The sequence below is a fragment of the Protopterus annectens genome, chromosome 1.part0 (assembly GCF_019279795.1).
Source record: "Protopterus annectens isolate FY-2018-M chromosome 1.part0, PAN1.0, whole genome shotgun sequence".
Taxonomy (NCBI): Eukaryota; Metazoa; Chordata; order Ceratodontiformes; family Protopteridae; genus Protopterus; species Protopterus annectens.
In genome coordinates, this window is record NC_056725.1 from 773,903,378 (window position 1) to 773,927,537 (window position 24,160).

Sequence of the window (24,160 nt, forward strand, 5' to 3'; positions counted from 1 at the left end):
TTTTGGAATGGCCCAGCCACAGCCCGGACCTAAATCCAACAAAAAATCTGTGGGGTGACCTGAAGAGGGCTGTGCACAAGAGATGCCCTCACAATATGGCAGATTTGGAGCACTTTTGCAAGGAAGAGTGGGCAAATATTGCCAAGTCAAGATGTGCCATGCTGATAGACTCCTTCCCAAGAAGGCTGAATGCTGTAATTAAATCAAAAGGTGCTTCAGCAGTAGATTCCTGAGAATGGATTTCAGTGCTACTGGGATCCAGTTCCCAAGTTTAGCTGCACTATTTGAATAGAGCGAGTCACCTGCAAAATTAGATGATTTGCTAATAGTAATGAGTTTTCTTCACAGCATACAATTCTACTGGGAGAGTAGTGCTGGATTAAGTTGTTAAGGGCTGGGCAATTTTCTGGCTTATAGAAAAGTGTCTGTCTTGTAGTTAGCCTTGAAAGAGCTAGGTGATGTGGTAGTTCTAATGAGCTTAATTCTCCAAGTGCTAGCACGCATTACATTTTACTGCAAATGTGGCTATTTTATTATAACATCACTCAAAGTTAGATAGTTTCGAGTCCTGAAGGTTAGTGAAAATTATGGAAGCACAGAAGAGACTGTTTTCTGGCCACATCAGTAAGGGTAGGTTTTTACTGTGTAAAACATGGGTAGCTTTTGACGATGTTTTTAACCACATTTGCTACATAATGGTAATATTTCAACTGGTCATCTATGATGACAGTCAGTAATTTTATGTGATTTTCTTATTCTATCATGGTGCTGCAGGCAGAGATGATAGTGAACAGTGCTGTTTTGGTAGAAATGTGTTTTGGTGCAAAGAGTGGTAATTTTTGCTGTTTTGGGTTTAGACGTAATTTGTGAATTATTTAGCCATGTTTCAATCAATTAGAAGGATTGTTGTGTAAGGCACTGGAGTTTGGAGAGCGTTTTGGAAGAGCAGCATACTGAACTAAGGTAACATTTTTGTAGCAGTGTAGATGTCATTGATGACTATGTTGAAAAGTATGGGACCTAGATCCTTGTGAGACACCAAGAGTTACTGGTAAGAAGGTGGAGCAATCATTTATCCATTTCACTGCTTGTTCCATAGCTACCTCACAAGGCACTAATACAGTGACAACCCTAAAGATGAGTTAGCATAACCTTTTCTAATGGGAGAGACAGTATCAAAAGCTTTTGCTAAGTAGAGGAAGATAGTAGAGACTAGGCTTCCAGTATTTCTAGGAGTGCTGACAGTTTTAACAAAATTCAGCAAAGCAGTAGCTGTGCTGGGATGAGGATAAAAGCTATGTTAGGTTGAGGACTATTAGATAGCTGAGAAGTTGCATACAAATACATTTTTCTAATATTTTTGAAAGGGAAGATAAAATGGTAATCAACCTATAACTAGAAAAATCTGTATTGACCCCTCTCCCCCTTCTGCAATGGAATAATGAAGGATGCTCGACAAGCCACGCTGCTTCACTAGTGACGGCTTGCACCTGTCACCCTTAGGCTTTCGAATAGTGGCCAAGGCTCTTGCCACCCCCATATTGCCTTTTTTAGGCAAGGCTCAAAAGACAAACCCACCGCCGTAAACAGCACAAGTAACAAAAATCCGAGGGTAATTCTACTCTATGCCAGAAGTCTAAACATCAAAATGCACACACTCGAGGCACTCCTCAGTATGGAGAAAATCGATAAATGTGCAGTAACAGAAACCTGGTTTTAAGACTCCAGAGAGCACCCCAGCACTACCAGGCTACAACTCATTCCATACATTTCGGCCACAGAACGCGGACCGAAATACAAAAGGTTGGGGGGGGGGTATCCATATTCATCAAGGATACCCACACCTCCACGTTAGTGGCACATTACAATGCTTCAGAGATTATCCACGTACAACTAACAATGGGCAAAACTGCAATTCAAATTGTAGCTTGCTACAGATCACCCACCACGTCCCAAGAACCCCATTCCACATTTCTGGAAACACTGGGTAACATAAAGGTCCAATCAAACACCCTAATATTGGGTGATTTCAACTACCCAAACATTAACTGGGAGAACTACTCAAGTACTAACTCCTTTGCCCAACATTTCCTAGAATTTATAAACTCAAACGCCCTGGAATAACTGGTCAACACACCCACCAGAGGTGACAACATACTGGACCTGGTCATCACCAACATGGGCGACCGGTGTTCCACACTCGAGGTCAACCCCTCGCTGGTTAGATTGGACCATAAACAAATCACTTTGGATATCCACATTCCGCCCCCACACCTGGACAAGGAAACCACCGTGAAAAACTTTTCAAAAGCAAACTTCACGTTACTTAAGACGGAGGTGGAAAGTTTCAAAGCCCCCGTGCTAAAGTATATCGCTGTCAAAGCTGCAAAAATCCTTTACTAATGCATTCTACAGGCACCTACAAGAATGCATGGATCATGCTATTCCAAACAAAACCAAGACTCACTCCTCCAAGAAAAGGAAACCAGTCTGGTGGACCCCTGCCATAAACAAGCTATACAATAGAAGGAGGAAACTAGTACAGAAGAGAGTAAAATCCCAAGAAGGAAAGACATCCCTGATCAAATAAAATCGTCCAAGACGAGCTTTGAAAGAAAACTTGCCAAGGACTCCAAAGATAACCACAAGGCATTCTTAGCTATGTCAATAATCTAAGTGGCAATGCTCAGATCTGCTCAGAGTTAGTGCAGAATGGCACAAAATACACTGAACCAACCGATATTGCCAACACCCTTGCAGACAGATTCAGTGCAAACTTCACCCCCCTCTCACCCCCAAAAGGGCCCATAACCATACCAGAAGAATGTAGAGCTCCTGAAATCACAGACACTCAGGTTAAAATAGCCCTCTCCAAAGCCAAAAACACAGCATCAGTGGGACTGGACGGTGTCCCAGGCTGCGTCCTACATGAGCTCAAAGACAAACTAACCCCTAACCTACACACACTGTTCAAACTCAGCCTCTCCACAGGTTACGTACCCATAGAGTGGTGCACAGCAACAGTTATTCTGCTCCACAAAGGTGAAGCCACAACAGACCCCAGGAACTATCGTCCTATAAGCCTAAATAGCTTGGTCTGCAAGGCTATTGAGTGCAACATCATGGAACTCATTAACAGAGACATTGGGAACCTCCAAACACTGGACCCTTACCCAGTTTGGCTTTGTTAAGGGCAGATCATGCCTCCTAAACCTTGTGGACTTTGAGACAGTTACCAAGGCTATAGATGAGGGAAAGGTGGTACACACAGCCTACCTAGACCTCGCAAAGGCCTTCAACACCATTCCCCATTCTGGTATTATAGACAAGCTCACCAGCCTGAACATAAACCCCTATGTCACAAGATGGGTTGCCAACTGGCTCATGGACAGAACCTACATTGTGAGAGTTGCAGGAGCTAGGTCTGACTCTAAACCGGTTACAAGTGGCATTCCCCAGGGCTCAGTCCTAGGACCCCTCCTGTTCGGCATATACTTCAGAGGTACAGGCAAGCATAGGAGGACTATGGCTGACCAAGTTCGCAGACTACTGCAAACTAGGGGCTATAACTGACTCCCGGGCTGACACAGACATCCTCCAAAAGGGTCTCACTGAGACGGATACCTGGTGTCAAAGTCATGGCCTCAAGCTAAATGCCAATAAGTGCATAGTCATCCCCTTTGGAAAAAACAAAGTACACACAAACTACCACATAGGTGGTAGCCCCCTAAATATGGAAAACGTAATAAGGAATCTAGGGGACCCAAGCAGATAGTAATCTCTCCTTTGATAATCACATTGCCAAAGTGGTTAGAAAATCCTTCTGTGTGGTCCACCTAATCGCAAAAGGGTTTGCATCCAGATCAAAAGAGGTCATTGTGCCCCTCTACTCATCACTCATCAGACCCATCATAGAGTACAATGCTTCATTTGGGATGTACCTTACAAGACACCTGCAACCGCTGGAAAGACCACAGAAGTACCTCACCAAGAGTATCACTGGCCTCAAACAGATGCCCTATGGAGCTCGACTAAAGAAACTCCAGCTGTACTCAGTTGCATACTGCCTTCTCAGAGGTGATCTCTGCCTGACATACAAGGCCATGTCCAACCCAGAATTGATGGACATGCTCCACCTAAAGAAAACCTTATCCCCTCGAGCCACATACTCTAGGGATCTAAACCTCACCACAACAATAAATAGGACATGCTGGAGGGATAGATTCCTGTCCCAGAAACTTCTCATGCTTTGGAACAAGTTTCCAACCTACATTAGGCAGAGTTCCTCGCTAACGCTCTTCAAAAGAAACTTTGACGAGTGGATGGGAAACAGAAAGTTTACTCCGGGGATCACTTCAGTGGCTCTGCTGGACAGAAGCACAGGGAACTAATCTATGGGGGCGGCGAAAGCCAATACATTCTGGCTAGGCTTACAAATGCCTTCGGGCAGATAGCCTAGTACCTACCTATGAACCTATTTCTTCCCACATCTGAAAATAAAGCCCCCCCCTGCAGTGAATTAATTTATTAGAACTGCAACTGGCTATGCAACAGCCTCAGCTGCTATTTTAAGACATTTGTAGCGTATGATGGTATCTGTGGGAACTGGTTGGAAGGAGAAATACCGAAAGTGGTTATTTGAGCAGGGTCATAAAGATCTGGATTGATGGTTGAATATGGTACCATTTAATTTCTGTATGCTTATGTGTTGGCTGTGTCGCTTGTCGTGGATTTTAGGGTTTACTGACAGAGGTCTAAAACAGTTTTAGATTGTTTGTGTGAGTTTTACTGGGTGAGTAATGAGTGTCTATCTTTGCTAGTAAGTTGTTTTTTCAGTTTCTTAGTTGTTGTCTTTCGGCTTTTCCCGGTTAGGGATCACCACAGCGGAACTCCGGTCCGCTAATGATTGGCAGTAGATTTTCACGTGCCGAGTTGCCGGCCCTGACGCAAAACCTTCAACGAAGGTACGCCCATTCACGCACGTCTCCACACAGAAGAAGCTCCAGCTGAGAATCGAACAGGACGTCTTACTGTGAGGCGACAGCGCTACCGCAGCACCACCACCGCAGCTGTATGTTATAAGATTATGGACCGTTTTATTTTTTATCCAGACATTGTCTCCGTTTCACAAAACACCTGGCAAAATTTTACTGCACTTGGAGACAGCATTATCAACAGTGCAAGTCTTTAGTGACTCCCAGTTAAGGAGATATACTTCATTAATAAAAGAGTCTTCATGAAAAGTAGCATGTGTGTTTTAGGGGTGTTTCTTTGGTGCATTACAATGTAGATTGGTAAGTAATCACTTAAGGATGAGATTGTATTTGGAGAGGATATCAGGATCCAATTAAAATGTTAATTGCCTGGCTGTGGATTTGTTACATCTAGCTGGGGTGGTTATACGTTGGATGAACTTGTACAGATGTACATTACTGGTTGGATTTTCAGACTTAATGGTTTGCCAGTCTATATTATCATCACCCAACACTGGCGTTTCATGAGGGATTTTAGAAGAGTCCCAAAAGAGGATATCTTTCAGTGTGTTTTTTTTTTTTTTTTTGGGGGGGGGGTTACTATGTTTAATAGGAATTCTGAATTACAGAAAGGTGGTAGGGAGTGAAGGATGTTAATTACGACGTGTGTTTCTTTACAAAATAGCAGCACCACCAGCTTTTCTGTTGACTCTGTCTAACCTGATAGTGTTATATCCAGGTGGTGCAATTTCATTTTTTTTTTTTTTATTTTAAAACAGCATTGCGAATTAGTTGCCATTAACAATTTCAGCTGTTCTGTAAGCCTAACATGAAGCTGCCATTGATAAGCAACTTATTCTCTCTACAAATCAGGGTTAATAAGCACCTTGACGCATGTCTGACTAAGTTAGGGCTCAGAAGTAATGAGTTTAGCAGTAAGCATGATCCACTGCAGATAGACAGACAGAACTGTACGTGGTATAAATAAAATGACAGAGAAAGAAGTAAACTTTTACCTGAATCTGTTTTAACATACACTGGAGAAAGCTGTACATATATGTAGAGCTGCAGAGTTACGTATTCAAATTAAAGACCTTGCATAAGACATAAGAGGAGTGCAAAACAAAATGAAGCAGAACTCTGTTGGTAATATATACAAAATAACTGTGAAGGCAAGCAAAAAATGCAAAATGCCAGACGTCAAATTGAGTAACAAATCCCTCAGCCTTCTTATATCACCATTCATCATTCTCTCTCTCTCTCAATTAATCTAACCTTTAAATTAAAATGCTGTAGCCCCCTTCCAAACGTCTTAACAAAAGCAGAAAACATCTTCAAAAAAATGACAGGAGGAGGTGGGAATGGAAAAAGAAGGGCCCAGAAATAAAACTTACTAAGCATGAATGCTCTTTTAGAAAGTCAGTAAACAAGGAAAGGAAGTGTTTTTTTTTTCATTTTTAAAAAATATTTTCAACAAATGCCCAGAACTTTTAATATTTTGAGCTGAAAATTTCCAACATACCGTCTATGGATTGGCATGTATATTATGACACTGAATTTGTGCAATCTGGACCCAAAATCTGGTTTATGAAATGTCTGAAATATTTTCATAGGGAATTCTGCAATGGCATGTAACAGTTTTAAAAATTAGTCCCTAAAAACTCATCTTATCCTAAAAATTTCTCTGCAGCACCAAGAAAAATAAATTTCATTTTACCAACTTTGAATGTGTCTAAGATTGCACAGCAACCCCTGAACACTTACCAAATATATACACAATTGTTACAGCGCCCCCTACTCCTAGAAGTCCTGCAAGTCTCAGTACTACTTTTTTGGCATAAGCAGTGTTCTCTTTCTTCTTTTTTTCCTCATCCGCTCCCTCTTTCTGGTCTGAGCTGGTGTCTCCCTTTCCATCTCCAGTATCAGCAACTCTTGCCTGCATAAAAAAATAGACAGATAAATCACATAGTAGTTTAGAACTTGTAATTAAGTACTCAGTCTTTAAATGAAGAAAACCATTTTGCACACAGTTAAGAGCTTCCATGCCATTTTAAAAAATGACAGAAGGAACACAGCTGAAAATAGTCACAATTAACACATCCTCCCAATCCCCTACAAGCACAAAATCTACATTTTTTCTAACATACTAACACAATTTATTTTTTAATGTTTGTCAACTAAGTAATATGCAGATCCTAAATGAGCCCTTTGCAGACAGCCATGTAAAAGCAATCTTCCTAAACAAAGACTGTCTAGACTACCTGCTGGCAAAGCAATGACTCAGCAAGCCGAAAGGCACTCTCAAATAAAATCTGACACCACACATACAGTCACTCTCAGTGTAGCCCAAAATACTAAGCCCTCAAGGCATGCAAACACACTTCCCAGGACTCTCTTCATAGGGGATTCCATTTTAAGACATAGTGATGCCTCTCTAACTAGGATGAACAAGGAGAAGATAATAATCGGTTCCTTTTCTGGAGCCAGGATCCACCAAATCATGCATGCATGCACTCGAGTCGATAGGATTCCATCACAGTCCATGTAGGTGTAAATGACCAGAGATGTACTTCCCTGCACTATATGAAGACAGGCATTATGGAGCTGTCAGACAGTCTCTCACAGACTGGTATGAGCCTGGCACTGAGCAGCATATCACCATCACCGTGGAGGATGCCACAACATGATAAAAGATGGATTGACTTTAACAACTGGCTGGCTTTATGGTGTCATTCTAAGGGGATTCAATATTGTCAGTTTGGGAGAACATGGTTAACAGACCACATTGCTTTGTCAAGGATGATCTGCACCTGTCCCCATTAGGCTTTTGAATACTCGCTACAAACTTTACCCACCGCCTTAGCACCTTTTTAGGCAATGTCAAACTGACAAACTTGCAGACATAGCAAAATCAAATCAAGGTATTACTGCTCGATGCCAGGAGCCTAAACAAAAAAAAACTACACTCTCTCTCCAAGCCCTCCTCATACCAGAGAATACATACATCTGTGCAGTTACTGTGAGACTAAGTGTCAGAGAGTACCTCAACAGTGCGAGGTTTCAGTGCCTTCCACACTTTTAGACCAGTATCTACACAGACAAGGGCTAAAGGTTGAGGTGCCTTGATATACATCAATAAGCACAGGTTGGTCAAACAGAAAGAAGCACTGGAGTTCCTCCTTGTATGGATCACGATAGATAAAGTCCTGTACCATATCGTAGACAGCTAAAGGTAACCTTCCATGTCCCAAGAAGCCCACAATCCATACTTGAACTTAATGGAGACACTTGCCATCTAACCTAACATCCTACTCCTACGAAACTTTACCTCTCTATAAAGCGGGAATCTTACATGGCTTCATATCTACAGGCACACAGATTGTTTTTATGAAGTCCAGGAAACACCCTTGACTGAATACACCCACTACAGGCTCCAACATACTGGACCTCATACTCACTCACAAACATGGGAGAATGCTGCACCCCACCCTAATGTCTCATCTCTACCTGGTAAATCAAAGCAGTCTCCTTCAAAATCAAAATCAACTCCGTCACCCCAGCAACCCCAGTAAAACCAGTAACAGTAACTATTCTAGGCAAACTACCTTTTATTAACTAATGGCCTGTCAAAATTCAATGTCCCTCCAAACCCCTAGAATACACCAGCCTACTCTGAATTGCTCTCAGAAACTCTGTACAACATTATCACTGGCTGCTGTACCTACCAGAAGTAAACTGGCTGGGTGGTATTCCAAATTAAAGCGGATATACAAGAAAAGGAAAAAAGTGACAAAGCTCAGGAAGGGTAATTCCCATAAAGAGAAAAACTCTGTCAAACTAAATAGATCACTAAAAAGGCTAATTAGGTCAAGCAAAGCTAACTTTGAAGTTAAGATAGTCTCCCAGGTGAAAGATACCTAAGGTCTTCAGCTAAATCAGAAACCTCAAGGGTGACATACAACAATGTGCTGATCTAGCAGTTAATGGTGCCACGTTCACAGAGCCTGGTGACATAGCAAACCTGTTAGCAGAGAAATTCAGTACCAACTTTATCTCAGTCTCACTCAAAACCATCCCAAAAAGAAATGACCTCAGACATAACCCATCTAACTATAACTAGGGAACATGAACTAGCTGCACTCACTAAAGTCAACAGCATTGCCTCAATGGGCCCTGATAACATCCAGGGATGCTGTCTAAACAGTCTAAAATACAACTTATCAGGACCACTGGAATCACCGTTTGCCAAAAAACTGAGTAATATGAATGTCATCCCCCTTCAAGGATCCCAAGGAGCCAGCTGGTGGAGATGTGCCAGGCTAGGGGACTGGTGCATGGAAACCTGACTAAGGCAGACTTGACTGCAGCCTTGATTACAGGTGCATCAGAAAACAGCATCCAGGAGGACAATCAGACGGGCAGTGGAGAAGCAATATCCTCGGAGAATGGACAGCTCAACCTTTCTGCACTGGACTTAAATATCCAGCTGGAGCCAAAGAAACTTGAGTTGGAGGCCAGGCGTTTGGAGATAGAAGCCGAAGAAAAGGAGAATCAGAGGAGGCATGAGAGACTTTTCGCCAGAGTCATGGAGGTAATGGGGAAAGGAGTAAATGAACCTCAGAAGCACAACAGGTCAGTAAATTTCTTCCCCAATTTAGAGAGAGGGATAATTTTGATAGTTTCATTCATATGTTTAAGAGGGTATGCAAACAGCATAGTGTTGACCAAAGGCTCTGGGTATGGTTCCTGACCCCCTTACTGCATGGTAAAGCTGTAAATGCATTGGCTAAAATGTCTGACATTGCATGTTTTGATTATACTGCTGTAAAAAACGTCTTTTAGAATGTTTTAAGCTAACACCCGAAATGTATAAGAAAAGGTTTTGTGAGCACAGACGCAAGGCAGATGAAAATGTGAATATGTTGCTGAACTGAGCACTTATTTTCATAGCTGGGTGAGTGGATGTCAGGTCACCACTTCTGAAGGGCTGGCAGACTTTTTGGTGAGGGAATAAGCCCTTAGCACTTTGCCTGAGGACATGAGGATCTGGTTAGCTGATAGAAAATGTGCTACTTCAGATGAGTTGGGGAAGAAGGTAGACCTAAACCTGGCCAGCAGGGCAGCCCTACACAAGAAGGGGACCCCCCAGTACTGCTCATGAGTCTAAAGGAACCCATGGTGGGCAGCACAGACAGCCACAACAGACTCGGCCAGTAGCAGGGGAAGCTACTACTCCAGGTACACATGCAGGAGCTAGGGTTAAATGTTTTGAATGCAACCAGTGGGGCCATGTGGTATACAGGTGCGCACGGAGGCAAGGTGGGGAACCAAAGGTGAGGGAGCCAGTAAGTGGGAAAGACAAAATGCCAATAGTAGGTTGTGTTGGGACAACAAGGGTACCAAACTACCACCAGAGGCTATATCCTATTATAGTGAATGGCAAAGAGGCCATTGCCAAGAGAGAGACAGCCTCTGATATAACCATTGTAAAGCCTGCAATGGATACAGAGGAGCACTACTTGCCTGAGCAGTCCACTCCAGTCAGGGCTTTAGGAGGGATCCCATTCCAAATACCTCTGGCTAGGGTTCACCCTGACTGAGAGGGTGGAAAAGGAAGCAAGCAATTAGGTGTGTTTGAGGATATACCTGCAGATGTCCTGATAGGGAATGATTTAGATAGTGCAGTACCCTGTGCTTGTGCAGTTACATGCAGTCAGGCTTGGAGACAAGCATATGGGTCTGATAGCCTGGGGGAGACCCAGACAGACTGCATACGTGCAGCCAGGACTGGTGAGGTGGTTACTTCAGAAAGGGAGCTACTTTGTAACAGTGAGAGTGGATGTGAGCCACAGCTGCTTGTGGGTGCTGATGTTCCCTTGGACAGGGTAACAGCAAAGGTAGAGGTGAGTAGTAGTACCCAGGCTGACAGTGAGGCACCACTGTCAGAGGATGCCAGACTTCTGTGGAAAGGGAGCTGGGAAGGGTTACAAGGAGAGAGTTGAGACAGGCTCAGCTCTAAGACCCTACATTGCAAGGCCTGAGGCAGGTACCTAGGGAGGCACCTGATTCTCAAGAGAAAGGGGAATTTGTATATTGGGACAAAGGGTTACTCTAAAGAGAGTGGACACCTGAGGGAGGGCTAGAACGTGAGAGAGTACAGCAGCTGGTAGTGCCGAGAGCCTACCATCTGGCACTTCTAGCCATAGCCCATGATATTCCCTTTGCAGGTCATATGGGCATAAAACCTACAAAGAGATGTATTATGCAAAACTTATATTGGCCTGGAATTCCCAGAGATGTAACAGGGTACTAAGACCTGTGAGCAGTGCCAAAAGGTAGGCAAGGCAGGAGACAAAGTGAGAGCTCCTTTGATGCCTTTGCCTGTGACTGAGGAGCCATTTCAGAGGGTAGCTGTGGATATTGTGGGTCCTCCGAGTACTCAAAGTTCCACAGGGAAAAGCATGCACTAGTGGTAGTGGATTATGCTACACGATACCCTGAGGCGGTGGCTTTGTCCTCCATTGAGGCAGAGAAGGTGGCAAATGCTTTGTTCGAGATTTTCAGCAGGGTGGGTTTCCTAAAAGAAATACTGACTGACCGAGGTGCCAATTTCATGTCAGACCTGCTGGCTTGTCTGTAGAAGTCCTGTGGGGTGAAGCATATGAACACCACCCCCTACCATCCCCAAACTGCTGGTCTTGTTGAGAGGTTAACTTCTACAATCAAGTCCATGCTACGGGCATTTGCAGATCAGTTTAAGAGGGAGTGGGACACATATTTGCCCCATCTGTTTGCTTACAGAGAGGTTCCCCAGGAATCCGCAGGTTTTTCACAACAGAAGAAGGTGTGGTATGACAGGAATGCTCAACCTAGCGAGTATGCTGTGGGGCAGCAGATAATGGTTCTCATTCCTGTCAGACACAACAAGCTGCTTGGTTGGTTCCCTACAAGGTGGTAAGAAAGGCAAGTGATGTTAACTACACATGGAAGTGCTAGGCAGATGGCAGGGGCACAAATTGTACCATGTTAACATGATGAAACCTTACCATGATAGGGAGGCCCTTGTGCTGAGCATTTGCAGTGGATTGCAGGAGGAGTCTGAGGGAGATCTAGCGACACCTCGGTGGAAGGGGTAGCAACGTCCCAGCAGCTATCTCCTACCTAGGTTCGAGAAATCAGAGTAGTGTTGCAGGAATTTGGGGACATGTTCACTGGGAATCCAGGGTGCACCCACCTGGCGCAGCACCAGGTGGATAGAGTACCCCAAAGGCCAATTAGGCAGGCCCCTCATAGAATGCCTGAGAGTGTCAGACAGACTCTGAGGGAGGAGATACAGGACATGTTGGAACTAGGGGCGATTCAAGAGTCCAAAAGTCCCTGGGCCTCCCCAGTGGTGCTGGTGCCAAAGGATGGCACCACCAGGTTCTGTGTAGATTACAGGAAATTAAATAGTCACACAGTCGGATGCTTACCCCATGCCTAGGACAGATGAGCCCCTAGAGCCGCTCGGTGGGGCTAAGCATCTTACAACCATTGATCTTACCAAGGGTTACTGGCAGGTGCCCTAGACTCCCAGCGCTAGAGAGAAGTCAGCCTTTGTGACTCCTTTTGGCTTGTATGGGTTCAGAAAGATGCCCTTTGGGATGAAGAATGCCCCAGCGACTTTCCAGAGGCTGGTAGATAATATCCTAGCAGGAGGGTTAGCCCTTGCTTACCTAGATGATATTGCCATCTACAGTCAATCCTGGCCAGAGCACCTTCAGCATGTCAGAAAGGTGTTGGGCAGACTACAGAGGGCAGGGATGACCATTAAGCCAAGCAAATGTCAGGTGGGTATGGCTGAGTACTCCTACCTAGGACATAGAGAGGGAAGTGGTAAGATAAGGTCAGAACCTGCCAAAGTGGAAGCCATTCAGGCATGGCCTGCACCTGTTACTAAAAGGCAGGTGAGGGCATTTTTAGGGACAGCAGAGTACTACAGAAAGTTTGTCCCTAGTTATAGTACCATAGCTGCTCCCCTCAGAGACCTGACAAGGCAGAACAGGTCAGATAAGGTAGTGTGGACCCCAGCATGTCAGCAGGCATTCCAGAAACTTAAAGAAGCTTTGGGAGGATCCCCTGTGTTAGACAGTCCAGATTATAGCAAATAATTTGTTGTGCAAGTGGATGCTTTGAACCATGGGGTGGGGGCTGTACTTAGCCAGATTTCTTCACAGGGGGAAGAGCACCCAGTGGTTTATCTCACAGGCTCCAACCCAGGGAGGAATGCTATGCAGCTGTATAAAAGGAATGTCTAGCCATAGTGTGGGCACTGCAGAAACTTCAGCTTTATCTATATGGAAGAAAATTCACTGTTATGACAGATCACAACCCTCTAACATGGTTAAACAGAGCGAGTCAGCAAAATGCCAAGTTTCTAAGATGGAGCCAGGGGTTGCAAGCATATAATATATGTCTGTGCAGTACTGCAATGGGAGTAGCAATGCCAAAGCAGATGGGTTCTCAAGACAGGGAATGGGGTGAGGTACACTCAGATAGACCTAGCCCTCTCAAGCTTGAGTTCTTCGGAGGGGGGGGGGGTGAAGACTGGTAGAGATGGGTGAAGGTTGCCAGCCTAGCCAAATAGAATTTGATACTGATATTAGTAAATATAAATGTAAAATAGGCTTGTGTCTTAAATGTAAAAAATGCTGTTTCAACAATCTGGCAACTGTCATCTGCTGTAAGAAAAACCAAGTCAAGCATTTCTTATTGGTCCATTGAAATTAAAATTACTTTATGTCTATTCCTTTGAAGTTAGAATTTGGAATCGATGAGTCTGGATTAAGCATCCTGCCTATTGTTTTAAGGCTAAAGTTATTGACCAGAATTTACATATGGAATGTCCTTTATTGCTCTAAGTGTAAAAAAATGTAAACACAGTTTCTGTGTGGCCTGGGAAACAGGTAAGTGTAAACAAATAATGTAATGTTTTATCAGAACTGTAGTTTCGATGTAAAGAGCGAGAACCAGAGATTATTAAGCATTTTGATCTTGGGCATCTAACTCAGCACTGCTTGTTGTCTTAACTAAGTTATCTTAAAAGTGTGTTTTCTAGTAGAAGTAGCCAGGAATTATAAAGATTAGTCCAAGTGTTTTTCTGTTATGTCAGAACTGTACTACTGTATTATTTTAAGTTTATGCGTGATCTCTGAACTCTTGAATAGCACTGTGGTGTAGTAGTATTGTCTTGTGTTTTAATTATTTATTATTAAATATTTTAAAACCTTTTCCTGTGGCTAGTTTGTGTAGAGACAAGTACAATGTAGAGTACATTGCATATTTATATAGTTTATTGCACAAGTTCGCTCTAATAAGCCTTGACTGAATAGTCACACTTACCAATTGGATAGCAATATTGCACAGTAATAATTGGACACCCTTTTAAGGGCCATTGGGTAGCTGATAATTATTAGCTGGTGGTGGCAATAATTACTACCATATAGTCTGGGTATAGGGAGACAGCTAGAGAATCTGTGTCAGCCTTTCCCAGGAGTGTTTGTGAAGTTGAATAAATACTTATCTCAAAGTGTGTGTGTGTGTGTGTGTGTGTGTGTGTGTGTGTGTGTGTGTGTGTGTGTGTGTGTGTGTGTGTGAGCTACTTGGGCAGGGACACGAAGCACTTGTTGGACAGAGGGTACTGGAGGTTTTAGCTTGCCAGCTAGGCTGAGATCTGGACCCTACAACTGTGCCAGTGAGGAGTCTTATTGGGAACCTGGGGAGCAAGGGAGCGACCAGTCCCGGACTGGCTGTGATCTCTGTGTGCTCTAAGGTTACTGTGTGTATCTGTTATCCTTTCCTCTCATATGAGATGCCCTCTCTGGTGCTAGTGGTGAGGATTGAGGCTCCTTGATTGCTGGGCCAGGGCACAGGCATCACAACTCTAACTATAAGAGCTAGACTAAAAATGTAAATGCAAAAGTTGTTCAGTAGACAATGACCTTTCCAACAGTGTAAATGTTGACAGTGCGTATTAAAGTCATTATTAAATATCTGGCAAGGAATGCTGATATTATGCATATTTTTTTTACCTTTTTGGAAAAGCAAAGCACAATATCTTGGTCGATGTACCATGTAGACCCATACAATTTCTATTTAATTTGTTTGTATGAATGTCAGCTTTAAAATGTTACCTTAACCATTACTGTGTGATGCTCCTTTATGGAGGTATTCACAAATATAAATATATTTCTCATAACTGATAAAGCATAATATCTCATCACCTGTGACAGACAGAGGCTACACATCAGTGTACAAGTTGTGTGTCAATGTCAGCTTCAAAATGATGCATCGTTTGTATCACCATGCTCCCTTGCAAAAGTATGGGCATAATAATGAGAAGTATTGGAAATGTACAATTTTCATAATCCTACAAGAGTAAAAAAACTGATATCTGTACATGTGTACAGTGCACAGATACAGTTCTTTTCCCATGTTTTAAGGAGTAGCACGGTCTTCAAAATGAGGTATTACTTGGCACACTGACATGCTCCCTTGCAAAGTTATTTACCAAAATATGAAAAAAATCATAATTTCCATAACCTAAGTCCGAAACAAACTGATATCTTACATGTGTATGACATACAGTCACAGTTCTTTTACCATGTTGGAACTACGAATACGGTCCTCCAAATGAGGTATTACTTAGCACATTCAGATGCTCCCTTGCAAAAGTTATTTACCAAAATATGAAAACAATTCATAATTTCAATAAGACATCTGTTGTACAATACCTAATTGCAGCTAGCTAACCAAATATATCATATACAAGAAAACAAAGCCTTATGCACTCTATCCCATTTACCTTTCCTAATCCTGCATAAAACCTATACAAAATAATTTTCAATTCAATTTTCTCAATCTTATGATACTTCCAAATAAATAACCATCCGTTTTCCCTCCACTTACTAAAAATACACAGTTGCATTCATATAACATTTCTAATTACTTATATTTCATAACTGCTTTACCTTTAAGTTTACTGATTAGCAGCCTCCAATGAAAGACCTTGTTTTCTAGCTACAATAGCCTCCTTAATTTCTTTACTTAAGCCTTCCCACAGATCAGCTCTATAGTATATTTCCATTATGTTCTGATACCAAACTTTTCGATTTTCCAGTACTTCTGTCATATGCTTATTTCATTCTTTCATTTTAATCATATATTCATCCCCTTTTCCACCCTTCTTGTAAACTCTAATATTCCTTCTTAGACGGTAACTCCTCCAAAACCTCCCAATATTTTATACACAATTCCTGCTACAATACTTGTTTTGTTGGGGGTCTATATTAGAACACCGAAGTCTTAAAACTTCGAATGTTCTAACATCGACATCTATTCAACGAAAGCTTACATCAAACATGCAGAACAGTATATTTTTTCCCAGGGAAAAAAAATTGCTGTTCCGAAACGCACACACAACACAAGCACACCAAAGAAACAGCAATCAACACACACAAACTCCTACATCTAACCCTACACTAAACTGTACATACACTACTATCTATCCACTTACCTTAACCCAAACCCTAACCCTAAGGTCTGTCACTATCGCACACTCACCTCACCCGCACCCTAACCCTAACTCACCTAACCCGTGCCCTAACCCTCACGTCCACACATTCGCACACTTACCTGAACCCGACCCGTAACTTTCCACCACAGTGCTGAAAATAGCTAAGCGACAATCGGGCAACCAAATTTTTTCCCTAGGAAAAAATTTGGTGTTCTGCAACTTTGCTATTTTCAGCGTTCGATGAATAGGGTTCGATATCAGAACATTCAAAGTTTCAAGACTTCGATGTTCTAATATAGACCCATTTCTTTGCTATAAACATTTTCTAAAGCCACCAGATAAATGTAATTAATGTAAAATATAACTTATCAACTCTAAACCATCTCTTTAATGATGCATACTACTGCTATTTTTACCCGATTCAGTTTACACCCCTAAATAACATGAAATGTTGGTTCTAATATTTCCATTTTTAACCCACTAGGCAACATGAGCACACTACATAAATAGACTCATTTTCCAAATGTCACGGCATGAACTAATAATACTATTATGAAAAGATAGATCATACATCTTCCATACATACACTTTCCCCTTGCCTCGTGAACTAACATTTTCTACTACCTCAGTATTATGCCTATCTCCACAATTAATACCTGGTATATCAACCTCCATCCTTTTTAAATATATACCACCATCTTCTTTACTTCCTCCAAACCTTTACTTTTCTATTCATTTCATGACTGCATTTTCCAAAATATTACACAGATGCTTCATAACACCAACCCTCACACCTTACTCTTAATTATTAAAATATCATCTGTATAAATCATCAGTTTGGCATTTGAACACCATCATAACTATATCTTTTTAATCTTTGACAACATTTATCACAAGTAAACAATACTGTACTGTACTCATTAGGCAACCCTGACAAAACCCCCTCTTAACCGTCATTTTCCATGATAAACTAACAATTTACCAATATTCTAGTCATTGCCTTTTCATACACTACCCTAAGTTTTTCAGGAATACCATAAGTCCTATAACTGTCTGTCATCTATATTGTTGTAAGCCTTTGAATATTGCATGAAATAGGTTAACCTTTTTTATTTTGCATAATTTCATCTACAACTTCCTTGACCATTACCAACATTTCCCTACTAACACTTCCCTTTATCCCATATATACCATCACTTAACACGTTTTGCAACATTATTAAACCTTACCTTCAAAATAGTCATCCTGATCTTACAATCAAGTTTGACATAATGATTGAGGTCTCCAGTCACTTTTTCATTGCCTATTTTCTGCATTATCTAGGAATTTTTTTTAAAGATATTATGCCTTAACTAGCCCACTCATTTATAACCTTAAGAAAACAATCCAATTCACCATTACTCACTCACCTGTAAAATTCATAATCAATACTCTCCTCAAATGGTACTGATTCCATTCTCCCTGTTCTTATAAGTTTCATTACTGGTAACAGCTGCAGTTATCTTCTGCAAGGTCCGTGATTTTTTTTTTTACCTATTAATTGTCACCTATCATGTGCTAGTACACACAGTGTCAAAAATATATATTCCTCATGCACTTTCATTAACATAGTTTCATTATACTTGCTTTTTTTTTTTTGGAAAAGACAAAGGATTAACCTCATCTTTCATTTCCTTAATGGCATTTGTTTTTGCCAGTTAATCAGTTGTATTTGCTTCAGTTAATATATTTATCAGTTGCTCGGGGCGGTTAAACTTCCGGAACTGTTATTCCCCACTCAGTTGTCGGAAAAAGCATTACAATCCTAAGGCAACTATTTTTCCAAGAATGCACTCCAAGAAACAGCATCATCATCATACAGTTTATTATTCAAGTAATGCATGCTGGTGCAAAACTTGTTGTTCATTAAACTTTTAAGTGAATTACGTAAAGTCCGATTTTGATCTTTGTTAGTCCCCTCAGGTCTGCCCAGAATTAGTGATGCAAAAAAGTTGAATGAAAGACTGCTTATGGTCTCTAACAGATTGCTGATTGCTGTGGATCGTTGACTGAAGCTACAAAAGCTCTGTGCTTCAAATGCCGATAAATACCGCAAATGAGCACATTTCATTCATTCTTTCATTCAGTGTTTAAGGAAGAAAGAATGAATGATTTTTATTAAAGTTAATACTGTTTTGATGCCCCTGCTGATCTACCTTAACCTGCAAGGTTAAGTGCTAGTTTCGGCAATTTCATTCAGTAAAAAAAAAAAAATATGTTGCATCTATGTATTTGTTGGCTTAAATTTCTGGCAAACAAACGAGCATTAAACCAAATCAATAATGCTAGACAGAGTTTCATGCTCCTTAACTTTCAGAAAATGCTTACTGATGCAAAACTCGCCATTCTTTTAACTTTTAGGTAAATTGCAGTAAGTATTTAAAAACATATGATTTTGACCATCGTTACTTGTGCCCCCCTTTGGCTTTTTCCCTGATTTATTGAGAAAAAAGTTGAAAGGCAAGACTGCTTAAGGTCTCTATCTGTTTGCTGACTGCTGTGGATTGCTAAGTGAGGCTAGAGAAGCTCATGCTTCAAATGCCAATAAATACCACAAACAAGCACTTTTCATTCATTGTTTCATTCAATGTTTAGGGAATGAAAGAATGAAGGACTTCTAGATATAGGTAAAATGAAAAAAAGCTAAGAAGTTATCCTAACTTACTATTTATTAAAAACAACCTACTCATGAATCGTTTTTGCGAGGTTTCGTGGACAAGTGTTGCTAAAGGAATGGTATACAGGAATGGAAGTGGAGCTACAGTTCTGCGCTGTTCACCACTTAAATGGCACAAATTCAACAAATCTTAACTACAAATCTGCTCCCAGTTTGGAAAAAATGCATTACAACAAATGACTAATTAAATAGACAGCAAAACCAGAAGAAGCACTTCAAATGCTGAGCGAGCTGAAGTTTATAATGAATAACGAAAACAATCAGCACTTGTTTTAAAAATATATTTGCCTTGGTTTTTGATTATACCATTTGATTATGCTTTAATTTGTACTCTACTAAACGGGATCAAGTTCAAAAGTCGAAACTGTAAAAACCAGCAAGTACTAAACTCAGAAGTGGGAATACATAGTCTTCTAAGAGGAACACAAAAATCGAAAGACAGCCCACAGTGGGAAGAGAAACAAGATTGGAATTGAGGGTTTAAAAAGACATGGCAGAGACAAACCTGCAGTATGTGTTCCCCAACAGAAGTAAGAGGAAATACCATGATTGTTGTGAATGAAGATCAGGAACCCCATGTAGCAACTGCTGCTATACCGATCTCTGGCGAACCGGAAAATCCTTGAAGTAACTGACGCTCTAACAGGTGATGCATGCAATCCGGGAGTGCACAATAAAAAGAGGGATCCAGTAGCAGGTAAAATCTCCAAACATTAGCAAAAAGAAAGGAAATACCTGCTACTAGACCCTTTATTTATTTGGGTAAAACAAAGGAACATTAGGTTGGGGGTGGAGCTGCTACACAAGTGGTGGCTTGGATTGCAAGAATCCGACTGGCTGCCACCTCTTGCTTTACCAACAACTTTTTCAGTGGGTTTTAGTTTAATATGACCTTAATTCAAAACATGCTGTATCTTAACTACATAGGGTAAATTACAAGTTCATTTAAGATTTCAGCATGTTTTACATTAAGATCAACTACAAATCTGCACTACAGTTTCTTGCGCTTGTGAAAGGCACTCGGGGGTAACAGCTTGCAATTATCTGCTCATGGCATGCTTGGATGTAAGCACAGAGGCGCCACGAGAAGGTACTCAGGGTAAATGAGTTAACAGATGATTAACTTTTGTGCCAGCTCGCCCTTCGCAGGTTAGTGATTTAATTGTAGATATCAAACTTCTCGCAAGAAATGTGGCACTCAAACTTGCATTTTCAAATGAGGGAGATTCTGTAGCTAACCCCCTGAAGCGTTCTAGTTTATATAATCCTCAGTTGCCACTCATGGTTGATATTTTTGTTAAACTCTGAGAAGGAAGTGTTTGATTCTCTGCCAGCAAGCAACACTTTTTATAACTTGGATAAAGATGAGGCTATGGCTCTACAACAACTACAGAATGATTCCAGGATAGCAATACGCCCAGCTAATAAAGGAGGGGCGATTGTTGTATTAGACTCAGCGTTTTTTGCCAACAGCATGCAAGATATGTTAAATGGCACCATCAGCTGTAAGGTTATATCGCAGTTGGCCACTGAATCAGTTGTGAAGCAACAGCATGAAACCATATATGACTTATTACTAACGTCTATGATTAATAACCTAATGTCTATGATTAATACAGATTTATATGACGTTAGTTGAAAAGCCATTAATTCCTATTATTCATGGTCTACCCAAGGTTCATAAATCTCTGTTGCAGCATTCCTTTCATCCCATCATATCAGGGAGGGAATGGGTGACTGAATTAATATCCATCTTCTATGAAAGTCAGTTAAAGGAACCGTTAGAAAAAGCGACAGCTGTTCTTAAAGACACTGAACACTTTCTATGCACTTTTGCAGAAATCATGGGCCATATCAATCTGATGTCTTATTGGTTACAATGGAAATTTGTATTTTGTTTACGATAATACCCCATGATTTTGGGACTGATTCTGTGAAATGTTTTTTGAGAAGTACTGACTATTCTTCTATGCATACTGCTAGGCACATTGTTATAACTGGTTTTGGAAAACAATTTATGTTCAAGGAGACCATTTACATGCATAATCTTGGAGTAGCTATGGGGACCCCCCCCTGCATGAAAAGTTATGCCAACCTGGTGTTGACAGACTGGGAGAGCAGGATGGTCCTTTCACAACATTTATTTAGTCCACACTTGCTACATTATAAAAGATTTGTGGATAATATCTTTGTTCTGTGGTGAGGTACATGTGCAACTGCAACAGTTTGCAGATTATCTTGAATGTAGTGACTGCTTCAGATTTACTTTTGAATTTTTCTAGCAATTCTACTGATTTTTTAGATACTAAGGTTGGCTGAGGAACGGTACGATTCATAGCTCTTTATTTAGGAAAAACTGTATAAAGAACGCATTGTTGCATTGCTCCAGTATGTACCCTAAGCATGTTTTAATAATATGGCTAAAGGGCAGTTTTTAAGAATGTCTAGACTTCATACTGAAGATTAAGATTATCAGGGAACATCTTTGGAGCTGAAAAATGAGCTAATGAAGAGAGGATACAATCATAATGATCTAAATAGTTATGTTACAGGTTAAAGGCCTGCAAGATGCAACGGGGAAACCATTTTCTCACAGAATAGCTCATGACTCTGATACAAGGGTGACTCATGGGGGATCGAATAGAAATGTTTCAAGACTACCCCTCACCTATAGTAGTAACATATTTAAAGTATGTGAGATTATAAATAAATATTGGCCTATTTTGGTGTCTAATGATCAGTTAAGAGCTACAGTAGGGGATAGACCCTGTTATAAATTTAAAAACAACCTTTCATTGAAAAGGCAACTCTGCTATACCACTAACAGCAGTACTCGGGTGATTTCTAACAGGCATGGTACATTTCCATGCAGAAATTGCAGGGCCTGCTCATTTGTTTCAGGGAGAGATACCTTGATGCATCCATCTACCAATCGTACATTTACTTTCAACTTGCATGCAGACTGTAGATCTAAGAATCTAGTTTATTTGGCCAGCTGCAGATCATGTGCCACTTTCTATATTAAGACTACCAGAATGCTCAAAGAATGTATTATGCAGCATCTGGGTGACATCAGGAAAATTAAACTTTTTAATGCCTTAGCTAAGCACATATCCAATAACGAAAGGCACACATTTGAATTTACAGTACTGTAACTGATATCAGATAATAAGAGGGGGGGGTGGTACTAACAATAGAGTAGAGCTAGCTGAAATGCAGTGGATAGCAAGAATGCAAGCAGATAAATCACCAGGAATTAATGCTACTATGCCTTTAAAACCTGTTCTTAGACGCAGATCACATCAGTGACTTAATTGTTTTATTGACTGGCTTTTATTGGTTGTTTTATTATTGTTAAGATATTTAAACTTGGATGCAATGTTTGTCTGCTATATAGATCTGAAGAAGCACTTTGTGTGAAAGCGCTTATGTCATATTTTTAATAAACTATGGATGCCTTTAGCTGCGGCGGTTGCTTGGAGTTTTTGGTTTCTACATCAGAAGTTTGTTCTTCTGGGTAACCTTTGGCTGCCGGTGGTTGCATTTTTTATTCTATTCTTCTTCAAATTCTTTCTATTGCACTCAACCTTTAAGAAAAAGCAAGCCATCTAGGTCTGGAGAGGTCACTGTACCAGTGTACTCAGCTCTCATAAGACTATCACAGAGTGTTATGTCCCCTTTGGTATATACCTGACCAGAAACATGCAGCAACTGAACATCCACAAAGGAATAGAGACAGTAAACACAATGTCCTACGATGATGACCTCAGAGCCCTGTCTCTATTTAGTATCTTACAGACTTCCAAGAAAATCAGAAATACTAGATCAAAAGACCTAAATTTTGCTTGTGATATACAAAGGACATGGAGAGACAGGTACGGTTCTCTGGAATAAGCACATCTTGGATTGGACCAATGGATGGGCAATCGATAATTCACCCCTGGTCTGGTGCCTACGTCTCTGATGGACAAAGGCAGTCAGCAAATGACCCCCTATACAAGTCAAAATTTATGAGTCATGTTTGGGTTGCATGGCTAATGATCCTAGTGGTCACTAGCCAAGTATGCACCTATGAACCTGGGTACAGAGCCAAACATACAAGGTAATCATATTAAGTACAACAAAGATATGTTGCAACTCCTTCACTACCTCATCTCCAATAACCTTCTTGCCAGCTCTAAACGTGGTTTCAGACCCCACCACAGCAACTCTCCTGCACTCCTCAACATTTCCAATACCACCTATAAACTCTGTAATGACGGCAAATTTGTTTCTACGGTCTTCCTAGATATGTCCAAGGCCTTCGATACAGTCTTGCATTATACACTGATGAATGTTCCATCTAACCTGAACCTACATCCATCTGCTGTCCTGTCGTTCCAAAGTTACCTAAAAGAGTGTCAACAAGCAGTAATATGGCAACATCACCTCTCCACCCTTCTCCCAGTCACACTAGGTGTGCCACAGGGTTCAATTCTTGACCCACTTCTGTTCAGCATTTTCAGCAATGGTCTAAACACTGCCAGTCCACTAGGAACTATCGTCCAGCATGCAGATAACACCACCCTTATATGCCATGCTCCAACACTTCATCAACTCTAGCCAATCACACTAAAGTCCTTCTCTGAAACAGAATCTTGGCTATAACAACCCCAGGTCATACTCAACCCAAAAAACAAAGTCATGGTCTTCCAAATTGTGCAGGCTTCCAGCCCAGCTTGACAGAATTTTGTACATAATCCTATGTCATTTGTAAATATTAATAGGATTTGTAGGCTTGTTTTACAAATGTAAGAGAACTATATGTTATGATTAAACTATATGGTCTGTATGGAGCTTCAAGACTGTAACCACAGTGCCCCCTGCTGGAAAACAGCAGAAATGTGTATAAACTATATGCCAATGCAAATGTATGTT

General features: G+C 41.1%; 1 protein-coding gene across 1 annotated transcript in view; it reads right to left on the reverse strand.

Annotated features, from left to right (window-relative positions):
- Positions 1-24,160, reverse strand: part of TIMM50 (translocase of inner mitochondrial membrane 50) — a 1,096,571-nt gene that overhangs the window by 955,437 nt on the left and 116,974 nt on the right. Inside the window, exon 2 of the mRNA XM_044062888.1 lies at positions 6,738-6,909. Within this exon, the coding sequence (XP_043918823.1) occupies positions 6,738-6,909 (172 nt within the window). The remainder of the gene's footprint in view (positions 1-6,737; positions 6,910-24,160) is intronic.